Source organism: Ranitomeya imitator, chromosome 4 (assembly GCF_032444005.1).
Source record: "Ranitomeya imitator isolate aRanImi1 chromosome 4, aRanImi1.pri, whole genome shotgun sequence".
In the NCBI taxonomy this organism is placed as follows: Eukaryota; Metazoa; Chordata; class Amphibia; order Anura; family Dendrobatidae; genus Ranitomeya; species Ranitomeya imitator.
The window spans coordinates 643,998,858-644,011,088 of NC_091285.1; the positions used below are offsets into that span (position 1 = coordinate 643,998,858).

The window sequence follows — 12,231 nt, forward strand, 5'->3', positions numbered from 1 at the left end:
TTAAAATCTCCCATGATCACAATGTCATACTTTTTTGAGAATAGAGATATCGGATGTAAGAAGAGTTCATCCATATGTTTAGTCTGTCCAGGTGGCCTATAGTAAACACCTACAATAGTGTCCTTTCTGTTCTTCTCTCCTTGTATTCTTAGCCAAACAGTTTATGCAGAGCTACCATTCTCTAAAGCTTGGATCTCTGTGAAGATATATGTTTCCCTAACATACAATGCAACACCTCCTACCCTCTTGTCATTCCTGTTTCTAATAGATAAGTTGTAGCCTTAAAGGTTTGTATTCCAATCATGTTTATCATCTTACCAAGTTTCAGTGATGTCTATGACATCATTTATCTCTCTTCCTGTGTTAGCAGTTAAAATTCTCCTTGTTTGTTTCCCATGCTCTGTGCATTTGTTTAGACACATTTTAGTTTGTAGACAGTTTCTCTTGCTCCTCTATTTTCATTCAGAATTTGTTGTTTTTGTTCTTTATTTCCACTTCTAATAGCAGGGTTCTCAAAAGAATTAATTAGCTGCACATGTTTTCCTGGCTGTATATTTCCCATCCCATATTGCTCTATTTAACATAGTAACATAGTTAGCAATGCTGAAAAAATACATTTGTCCATCCAGTTCAGCCTATATTCTGTCAGAATAAATCCCCAGATCTACGTCCTTCTAAAGAACCTAATAACTGTAAGGTACAATATTGTTATGCTCCAGGAAGACATCCAGGCCTCTCTTGAACCCCTCGACTGAGGAAGCAAGCAATTCCAGATTCTCACTGCCCTAACAGTAAAGAATCCTCTGCTATGTTGGTGGAAAAACCTCTCCTCCAGACGCAGAGAATGCCCCCTTGTGAACGTCACCTTCCTTGGTATAAACAGATCCTCTGAGAGATATTTGTATTGTCCCCTTATATACTTATACATGGTTATTAGATCGCCCCTCAGTCGTCTTTTTTCTAGACTAAATAATCCTAATTTTGCTAATCTCTCTGGGTATTGTAGTTCTCCCATCCCCTTTATTAATTTTGTTGCCCTCCTTTGTACTCGCTCTACTTCAATTATATCCTTCCTGAGCACCGTTGCCCAATACTATACACAGTACTCCATGTGCGGTCTAACCAGGGATTTGTACAGAGGCAGTATAATGCTCTCATCATGTGTATCCAGACCTCTTTTAATGCACCCCATGATCCTGTTTGCCTTGGCAGCCGCTGCCTGGCACTGGCTGCTCCAGGTAAGTTTATCATTAACTAGGATCCCCAAGTCCTTCTCCATGTCAGATTTACCCAGGGGTTTCCCATTCAGTGTGTAATGGTGATATTGATTCCTTCTTCCCATGTGTATAACCTTACATTTATCATTGTTAAACCTCATCTGCCACCTTTCAGCCCAAGTTTCCAACTTATCCAGATCCATCTGTAGCAGAATACTATCTTCTCTTATATTGACTGCTTTACATTAAAGCTCTCCTGATGAGTGTAGCAAGGCGTCTACCAAATATGTGTAGTAATCGCCATGTAGTAATCCCTATGATAGAGCGTGTGAGCATCTCTCCTGTATTTCTTTGGCAGGATGAATTGACTCCGCTTCACTGTGCTGTAAGAAATGGCCATGTCCGGATCTCAGAGATTCTTCTGGATCACGGAGCCCCAATACAAGCCAAGACGAAGGTACTGATTCTGCTGAATAGGTAAAATGATAAGTGTATATATTTCTTTGCAGTAACATTACTGCGGTATATGGTTGCGATCCTAACATGCCGCCTACAAGCTCCTATCCAGGCGTCCGGTCACTACACTGACCCTCCGCACACCGTGGCTACATGGCCTCTCTGTAGATGAGAGGCGCTCTCTTATAACAAGTGACCTATGTTTTCCTGCACAGAACGGGCTGTCTCCCATTCACATGGCCTCCCAGGGAGATCATCTGGACTGTGTGCGGCTTCTGCTCCAGTACCAGGCTCAGATCGATGACATCACGTTGGATCACCTCACTCCTCTGCACGTGGCGGCACATTGCGGCCATCATCGTGTGGCAAAACTCCTCCTAGATAAGGGAGCAAAGCCAAATTCCCGGGCCTTGGTGAGTTATGTAAATGGTGACGTCATTTGGCACCATATAGTGATATTTAGTAGGCTTTATATGATAGTAAATTAGCAAATGATAGCGGTATTTTTTACCCTGTATATGGCACTATATTGGCACTATATGGTAGTACTTTGTACACTTGTTATGGCAGTATATTGGAACTATATGGCAATATTATGTAAGCTGTATATGACAATATAATGTCACTATATGGTGGTATTATGTGGGCTATATATGGGACTATATTGACATGTGTATTATGTGAGCTATATATGGGACTATATTGACATTATGTGGTGTATTATGTGGGATGTATATAGCAATATATTGGTACTGTATGGTGGTTTTCTGTGGGCTTTTATGGCCGTAAATTGGAACTATATAGTGTGAATTATACTGGCGTTGTATAGTCGCATTATGTGGGGATATGTGGTTTCCATATGTCAGCATATTGGCACTATTATAGTGTTATATTATGTGGGTTGGATATTGCAGTATACTGGCATTATATGGTGATATTGTGTGGGTTCTATATGGGATGATATTTTCTGGGCTATATATTGGTACCATATGGTGGTATTATGTGGACTGTATATGACACCATATGGTGGGCATATGAGTGCTGTATACGGGTATTATATGGTGGTTTAATGTGTACATTATATGATGATGGTATTGTGTGGGATATATAAGGCAGTATACTGGCACTAAATGATGGTGTTATGTGGGATCTAGAAGGCAGTATTTCAGCAGTAAATGATGGTATTATGTGGGATGTATAAGGCAGTATATCAGCAGTAAATGATGTTGTTATGTGGGATGGGTAAGGCAGTATATCGCCAGTATATGATGGTATTATGTGGGATCTATAAGGCAGTATATCGGCAGTAAATGATGTTCATATGTGGGATGTATAAGGCAGTATATTGGCAGTAAATGATGTTCATATGTGGGATCTATAAGGCAGTATATCGGCAGTAAATGATGGTATTATGTGGGATCTATAAGGCAGTATATCGGCAGTAAATGATGGTATTATGTGGGATGTATAAGGCAGTATATCGGCAGTAAATGATGGTGTTATGTGGGATCTATAAGGCAGTATATCAGCAGTAAATGATGTTCATATGTGGGATGTATAAGGCAGTATATTGGCAGTAAATGATGTTCATATGTGGGATCTATAAGGCAGTATATCGGCAGTAAATGATGGTATTATGTGGGATGTATAAGGCAGTATATCAGCAGTAAATGATGGTATTATGTGGGATCTATAAGGCAGTATATCAGCAGTAAATGATGGTATTATGTGGGATTTATAAGGCAGTATATCGGCAGTAAATTATGGTGTTATGTGGGATCTATAAGGCAGTATATCAGCAGTAAATGATGTTGTTATGTGGGATGGGTAAGGCAGTATATCGGCAGTAAATGATGGTATTATGTGGGATCTATAAGGCAGTATATCGGCAGTAAATGATGTTCATATGTGGGATGTATAAGGCAGTATATCGGCAGTAAATGATGGTATTATGTAGGATTTATAAGGCAGTATATCGGCAGTAAATGATGTTGTTATGTAGGATGTATAAGGCAGTATATCGGCTGTAAATGATGGTATGTGGGATGTATAAGGCAGTATATTGGCTGTAACTGATGTTATTATGTGGGATGTATAAGGCAGTATATCGGCAGTAAATGATGGTGTTATGTGGGATTTATAAGGCAGTATATCGGCAGTAAATGATGTTCATATGTGGGATGTATAAGGCAGTATATCGGCAGTAAATGATGTTCATATGTGGGATGTATAAGGCAGTATATCGGCAGTAAATGATGGTATTATGTGGGATGTATAAGGCAGTATATCGGCAGTAAATGATGTTCATATGTGGGATGTATAAGGCAGTATATCGGCAGTAAATGATGTTGTTATGTGGGATGTATAAGGCAGTATATCGGCTGTAAATGATGGTATTATGTGGGATGGGTAAGGCAGTATATCGGCTGTAAATGATGGTATGTGGGATGTATAAGGCAGTATATCAGCAGTAAATGATGTTGTTATGTGGGATGGGTAAGGCAGTATATCGGCTGTAAATGATGGTATTATGTGGGATGTATAAGGCAGTATATCGGCTGTAAATGATGGTATTATGTGGGATTTATAAGGCAGTATATCGGCAGTAAATGATGGTATTATGTAGGATGTATAAGGCAGTATATCGGCAGTAAATGATGGTATTATGTGGGATCTATAAGGCAGTATATCGGCAGTAAATGATGTTCATATGTGGGATGTATAAGGCAGTATATCGGCAGTAAATGATGGTATTATGTGGGATGTATAAGGCAGTATATCGGCAGTAAATAATGGTATTATGTGGGATGTATAAGGCAGTATATCAGCAGTGTCGGGATCACACTCAGTCGGAGCAGCCTTTGGAAGTGGGGAATCACCAGAAATAAATACGCAAGACACGTCTTGTATAGTCTATCACTGGGAAGTCTCTGAAGCACGCCTGCCTTCAAGGTGCTACCCCTTCTTTATATAGTAGGTTTAGTGGTTATACAAGTTTTGCATGTTTAAACAAAGAGACAAAACAGGAAAGAAAGAAAAGAAAAGAAAACAGTTTCGTGGGCGGCAGTTTCACAACAAACAGTACAAAGGCAATTCCACAGACAAGAAAAACAGGATTTCATACTATAGCTAAAATGTCCTTGAATGGACAGGTCAATATTTATCACAAATTCTTTTTTTTTTTTTTTTGTTCATTGAGGTAATCATTTTTGTTCTGCTCTTCACAATCCCCCCTTTGACATATTCCATTCAAAACCTTGTCGATCATTTTAGTCATTCTTTTTGTGATATTACAAAAAAAAACTTTATATTCTCGCATCCATTACACAAAATTTATTTGTGCATACCGAGATACCCTTGAGTACAACCTTGAATAATACATATATAATTACAATAACCATAACTGTATGTATTAGGCTTTGCATAATCCCGGTAACCCACCCACCGATCCCTCTGAACCAATTGGCCGGGTTAAGAAAAGAAAAGGTATCTGACCACCAGCTATCCTTATTTTGGTCATTGTCTTTGTCATACTGATCCCTGAGTCGTTGTACGTCTTTTAATTTAAATCTCATACTCATAGTACTATTCGGGTCTATATAATGACAGCAGGTGGGTCCGATGATTTGACACATACCCCCTTGTGAGGCAGTTAGGTAATCCAATACCAGGGTATGTTGGTTAGTGACTATTATAAGCTGATTCTGTACAGCTATACTAGTATTTAATATGTCCAATATATCCCAAATCTGATCATCTAGATAATCCGTGGCTCTAACTAATTTATCCCACATTTGTGTTAACATAGGATAAATAAAAATGGTACTAGCAATTTTGTTGGGAATTCCCATATGTACTATATGCGGCCTCCCCGAGGGACGTGGTGAGTTATCTGCAGCTCTTTTATACAGTGTGTGCTTGGGCACGGCTTGCATATTCACTTGTTTATTTGAAATTATGAAAGTAGCCGGGGTTAGGCGTCCTAATGTACAAGTACCCTTTATACCTACGGGAAGCCATTTATATGCTCCTTCTCCGCATATCCAAAATGTACCTTCAGGCAGATCCCACAAAGCTGAGTGCTGCAATACCAATCTGTGAGCCAAATCCACAAAACTAGATACATTCTGAAGCATACACCAAGAGGGTTTTTGTCCCAAGGGGCTACAGTACCCGGCTGCGGGATTCCCACATACATGCATTCCGTTGACATACTCATTGGATTCATTACAAACCAGGTTCCCCGGCTTACTTGTACAACTGTTTGCATCACCTTGGGGGAACAACTCAGAATGTTCCCATTTTCTATTATGTATGTATCTTTCCAATACTGTAGGTTTGAAAGCATCAGAGGAAGGGGTGGTTGTACTGAAACTGAGCTGTAGATTTTCAGTGGGGACCTGTCCTAAATCAGTTAATCCAGTCTTATTCCTAGGTACCCATTTTCCTCCCTTGAATGCTAAATATTGTAAGTTGTCTATTTTTCCTGTAAGATTGCCCTGCCACCAAGGAAATTCTACCCATCCCACAATTGGTATGGCGATTGTAGTATTCCATAGTCTAGTATTGCCAGGTTGGTTGTTGGCCAGGTTGTCTGAACAATTAGGCCAAGCGAATATTTCTTCAGCTGAAACGGGAACTGCTAGAAAAGGTATACTTGTGGCTGATACTGGTGAATGGGTACAGATCCAACAATCTGCCAGGGGTTGCGTATTATTTAACAAGTCATGCACTAATTTTCTATGATGTTGTACGAATCTATTGTTCAAAGGGGCTAGAGAATTCAGTCTTTCCCATGCCTCCGTTGAGGTTAACATTATTAACATCAATATCATGAGTCTTATATTGCTTTTTTGCAATGGCTTGCATGTATCCATGATGCCTTTCCTTCAAGCTTGACTGCTGTTGGAGTTGTTAACAGGACTTGGAAAGGTCCGTCAAATCTCGGTTCCAGAGTCTTTCTGGTGTGTCTTTTCACGTAGACTTGATCACCAGGTTCCAACTTGTGGCCTCCTTCGAGATTTTCTGGATCTGGAAGGGAAGCAAAAACTTGCGAATGCACTTTAGTTAAACGTTTTTGTAATTCTTGTACATAAGCAGTTAAAGTCTCAGTATTCAACATCAGTTGTTGTGGAAAATAACAACCCAAATTTGCTGCTCTACCAAAAAGAATCTCATGTGGTGACAGCTTAGCCTTCCCCCTTGGGGTGTTTCAGATGGAATACAGGGCAAGTGGTAGACACTCGGTCCAAGGCTTTCCTGTTTCTGCCATGGCCTTCTGGATTTTTAATTTTATTGTCCCATTTAATCTTTCCACTTTACCTGAACTCTGTGGATGATATGGAGTGTGAAACTGGTTTTCTACTCCCAACATTTTCATAACATTCTGGAATATTTCCCCAGTAAAATGGGTACCTCTATCTGACTCGATCACCTCAGGCATGCCGTAACGGGGTATCAGTTCATGTGCTATTTTAATGGCAGTAGTTTTTGCTGAGGCTTTACGAACTGGATAAGCCTCTGGCCACCCTGAGAACATGTCCACACACACAAGCACATATTCGTATCCATTGTACCTAGGAAGTTGGATGTAGTCGATCTGGAGTCTTTGAAAGGGATACAGTGGTCTTACATGATGCTTGGTTGGGGTTTTAATGGCCTGACCTGGATTGTGTGCCAGGCATATAGCGCATGCAACACACATGTTCCGAGCAAAATTACCAAAGCCTGGAGCCAACCACCTTTCTTTTACCTTGAGCGTCATACCATTTGCCGACACATGCGTGGGTAGGTGGAGGTCACTTGCCACTGCGGGGTACCAGGCTCTGGGTAAACACAACAAAGTTCCTTTTTTCCATAATCCTTGCTGATCTTCTGCCCCTTTTTTCTGCCACTGCCCTCGTTCTTCGTCGTCTACCTGTTTCTGAGCTTCCTTCAATCTTTCCTCATCATCTTCAGAGCTATCTAGTGTGTGGGCATGATGTAAGGGTTTACGTGCTGCCTGTTTTGCTGCCTTATCGGCTTTATCGTTACCCCTGGCTTCCTCTGTGTCGAGTCTCACATGTGCAGCTACCTTTATCACCGCTATTTCTTTAGTTTCTTGTGCTGCCTCCAGAATCTGTCTAATGAGGGAGGCATGTTTAACAGGTTGGCCTGAAGCAGTCATATAACCTCTGGCTCTCCATATTACGCCAAAATCGAAAATAATGCCATGTGCATATCTAGAATCAGTGTATATGTTTGTTGTCTGATCTTTGGCTATTTTTAGAGCTTCAACTAATGCCGTAAGTTCTGCTTCTTGTGCAGACTGATTAGCAGGGAGAGGTTCTGCTTTCAGCACTTCATGCTGAGTTACTACCGCATAAACTGTATGAAATTGTCCATTCATATCTGCATATCTACTGCCATCTATGAAAAGTTCAAATGTAGCATTACAGAGTGGCTTGTCACGTACATTACATAAGCCCTGAGTCTCTTGTTCCATTAATTGTACACAATCATGCATTGACTTTGATGGGTCAAAGGAGTTGGAGAGTGCAGTTTCAAAGGAGTTGGAGAGTGCAGTTTCAAAGGAGTTGGAGAGTGCAGTTTCAAAGCAGTTGGAGAGTGCAGTTTCAAAGGAGTTGGAGAGTGCAGTTTCCTCAGGTATGGTACCCCCCCAGACTCTAAAGGGAGCAAAGACGCGAGATTAAGAGTCTGAATCCTGGCAAAGGAAATGTTGGGCGGCAGTAGTAGGGAACATTGGAGACGGAGGTGTCTGGCCATTGAAATATGTTTAGGTTGGACCTGGTTAAGAATGCCATGTACATCATGAGTGGTCTGAACTAGAAGTGGGTGATCAAGAACAATCTCAGAAGCTTTATCTAATAACAGTGAAATTGCGGCTACTACTCTTACACAAGAAGGTGCGGCTCTAGCTACAGGGTCCAGATGAGCTGATATGTATGCCACAGGTCTCTGTTTGTTTCCATGTTTTTGTGTGAGCACCCCTGTAGCATGTGAGGATATCTCAGCTGCCATCAATTGAAAAGGTTTAGTGTAGTCTGGGAGTCCCAAAGCCGGAGCTGATACCAGTGCTGTTTTCAAAGAGGAAAATGACTGTTTAGCCTCTTCACTGAGTGAATATGGTGTGTTGGCAATACAGTCATATAAAGGCTGCATGAGTTGACTTGCATGTATGATCCACTGTCTACAGTGTGAAACAATACCTAGGAAAGCACGCAGCTGTTTGTGATTCCTGGGTTCAAGCATGTTACGTATGGCTTCCGTACGTTGAGGTGTGAGGTGTCTGATGCCCTGTGATATGCAGTGACCTAAAAACACGACTGTTTGTTGACAAGCCTGGAGTTTCTGTCTATTTACTTTACAGCCTTCTTGCGCTAGGAAAATTAAGAAATTAACAGTTGAGGTAACTGACGTCTGCTCATCAGGGCAACAAATAAGTAAGTCATCTACATACTGTAGAATGACTACTCCTGGTTCTGGGATGAAATTTTTTAGCACGGTCTGCATTGCTTCAGAGTACAAAGTTGGTGAGTGTACCATACCTTGTGGCAATCTTGTCCATGCTAATTGTTTACCCTTGAATGTAAAGGCAAACAAATGCCAACAGTTCTTATGTAGTGGCACAGAAAAAAATGCGTTTGATAAGTCAATTACCGTAAAATATGCAGCAGTGCTGGGAATTTGAGACAGTAAGGTATGAGGATTCGGTACCACAGGGGTGACCGGTGCCAAAACCTTATTGATTTCCCATAAGTCGTGCACCATGCGATATTTCACCATAGTTTCTTTGGAGGACACTTTCTTTTTAACAGGATATAAGGGTGTATTGGCGGGTGACCTGATTTCTACCAAAACACCTTGTGACACATAATCCTGAATTTGTTGAGAAATCGCCTGTTCTTGCTGGGCGCTGATGGGGTATAGCCTAAGCTGAGGTAATATGGTTCCCGGGGCAGTTTCTAACAGTATAGGAGCTACTGATAAAAATCCTACATCAGTGTCTCCTTTTGCCCATAGGCTGTCAGGAACCCGAGACAAGTCAATTTTTGCTTGTTGAGTGTAAATTTCGGGAAAATCCTCCATTGCCTGTATTCTAACATATGGTTCCAGAGTTTCTGCATCTTCAGGGATGGTCAGCATAACTGTGCCATCTTCTCTAAAATGGATGTTTGCATGCATTTTACTTAAGACATCAGTACCCAACAAGCAGGTAGGTGCACCTTTAGCAAATAAAAATTTGGATACAAAAGTTTTAGGGCCAAAGCTCACATTTAAAGGTTTTGTAAAGGGCAACGCCTGAATTTTACCATCATACCCTTCTGCATATGTAACCTTTGAGGATATATTGTCAGGATATGGTAAAAAGTCCTGATTTAAAATGGAGGATGTTGCTCCCGTATCTATCAGAAAAGGTACATTTTTACCCTCAACTTCAACTTGTATTATTGGTCTTCTAGAAGGAAGAGAGACCTGCATAACTTTCAGTCATTTTGAGCTGTCTGTTTGATCAGGCACTGGGTTATTTATCCTATTTTTGGGTACAAAGGTTCCTGAATCTATATCTGCTTTTCTCTTCCTACATTCCCTTTGGAAATGTCCTGGCTTCTTACAGTAATGACAAGTAAACTTTTGATTAGCAGAGCCAGTATTAGCCTGTGCAATTCTTACTGGCTTAGAATTTTCTCTTAAGTCCATTTCTATCCCTACAGCTTTCTGTCTAGCCAGGTGTGGGTCTTCCAAGGTTCTCCAATCAGGGGTTGCGGCCTTAAGCTTTTCCTTCACTTTTGGAGACAATCCATCTATAAAGGTTTTTGTAACTAACCTCATCATTCCTGGAGCGGTTAGATCCATGCCTTCATCTCTGAAATTATTTTCTACACTTAGATAATATTCGTCTACTGATTGTCCAGATTTCTGAGCCACCACTCCCATTGTTCCTCTCTGCCTCTGTCTCTCCCTCATGAAAACCATTAAGTGATCTACAAATTGTGTATCTGATTCTATCGTTTGTAAGGCACCATCTCCTGCTTGGGGCCTATGTACCTGTAGATTTGCTAATAGCTCCTGGAAGAGTCCAGGAGTCATTTTCATTCTACATAATTCTTCTCCATCTGCCCAAACTCCAGCGTGAGTCTGCATAATTTGCTGTATATATTGTGCAAATCTAACTGGACACTGGGTGGGATCTGGTGCGTTATGCAAGAGAGACATGCCTTCAGCGGGGGACCAAGGGAAATATTGTCGAGTTTGGTGATATCTAGTTCCCATTACTCCGTCAGCACCAGGTTCCCTAAAGGGTCTTGGTACTACCCTAACAGGGGCAAGTACAGCGCCATGTCTAGGTGTACCACAGGCTAGGCAATCATTTCTCCAGTCTGGATTTTGTTGTCCACAGTGCGGACATACCCATCCTCCTGGTCCGGCTAAACTTTGAGGTGGTGTTTGGAGAAAAGATGGGGCATGTGGGTTAAGGTATGGGGGTGGGGTATTTTTAGATTCCACATTTTGTTTTTCTCCACAGCCTGTGGGTCTAATACACCACTTTTTACTCTGTTGATTATATGTCCATCCCTCATTTTCTGCTACCCTAGAGACATCAATCAATGCTTGGATCTGATCTATCCATTTCTTGTCTCTGATTATGCCTTTTTTCCTTTCCTGAATTCCTTCCCATAGTTTTCTACTAAAAGCTTCTGCCCTAGTAACTCCAAACTTACTAAAAATCTTTTTCAGCCCCTTAGTGGCATCTTCACCACTTCTCTCCTTTATGACAGTATAGATATCTAATTCTTCTGGTTCCGACTTTGTTTGCTTATTCCCCATTTTCTTATCCTGAGCTTTCTTGCCCTAGGTGGCGTTTGGGTATGAGAATACCTCGTTACCTTCTTCCTAAGGAGCTAGGATGTCTTTTTCTTGCCCTAGGTGGCGTTTGGGTATGAGAATACCTCATTACCTTCTTCCTAAGGAGCTAGGATGTTTAAACTGTGTTGATGTAAGAAAATCCTGATTCCTACACCTATAGCAAACAACACAAATGCAACCAGACAGAAAAAGAACATACAACGTATCTTGTCCCAGGCTAATTTATCTGTCCTGGGCTTATACTATCACATACAACGTATTCTTGTCCCAGGCTAATTTATCTGTCCTGGGCTCATACTATCATACACTTATCCGTCACCAGGTTTTTGTCAAAGACAGGATCAGAGATTGAACATAGGCGCGGAGGTCTCCCCGAAAGGACGCAACCACGTTGCCCAGTGGGACAGTCACTTCTTCTGTTTCAACCCCCTGGGCGGCTTATAGGGCTATTCCCAACTTCCACACACCTTCTATTCACATTCCGCTAATGACCTCAGGTTAGCATCCTCAATAATCAGAACCTCCCACTCCCGTCTCCAAGACTTTACACGTGCTGCGCCGATTCTTTGGAATGCACTACCTAGGTTAATACGATTAATCCCCAATCCCCACAGTTTTAAGCGTGCCCTAAAAACTCATTTGTTCAGACTGGCCTACCGCCTCAATGCATTAACCTAACGATCCCTGTGTG

The 12,231-nt window shown here is 41.3% G+C and overlaps 1 protein-coding gene across 10 annotated transcripts in view; it reads left to right on the plus strand.

Moving 5' to 3' along the window:
* ANK1 (ankyrin 1) overlaps positions 1 to 12,231 on the plus strand; it is a 422,616-nt gene that overhangs the window by 272,447 nt on the left and 137,938 nt on the right. For all 10 annotated transcript variants that reach the window (XM_069766914.1, XM_069766920.1, XM_069766918.1 and 7 more), the window contains 2 exons: positions 1,576 to 1,674; positions 1,889 to 2,086. In XM_069766914.1, coding sequence (XP_069623015.1) covers positions 1,576 to 1,674; positions 1,889 to 2,086 — 297 coding nt within the window. The remainder of the gene's footprint in view (positions 1 to 1,575; positions 1,675 to 1,888; positions 2,087 to 12,231) is intronic.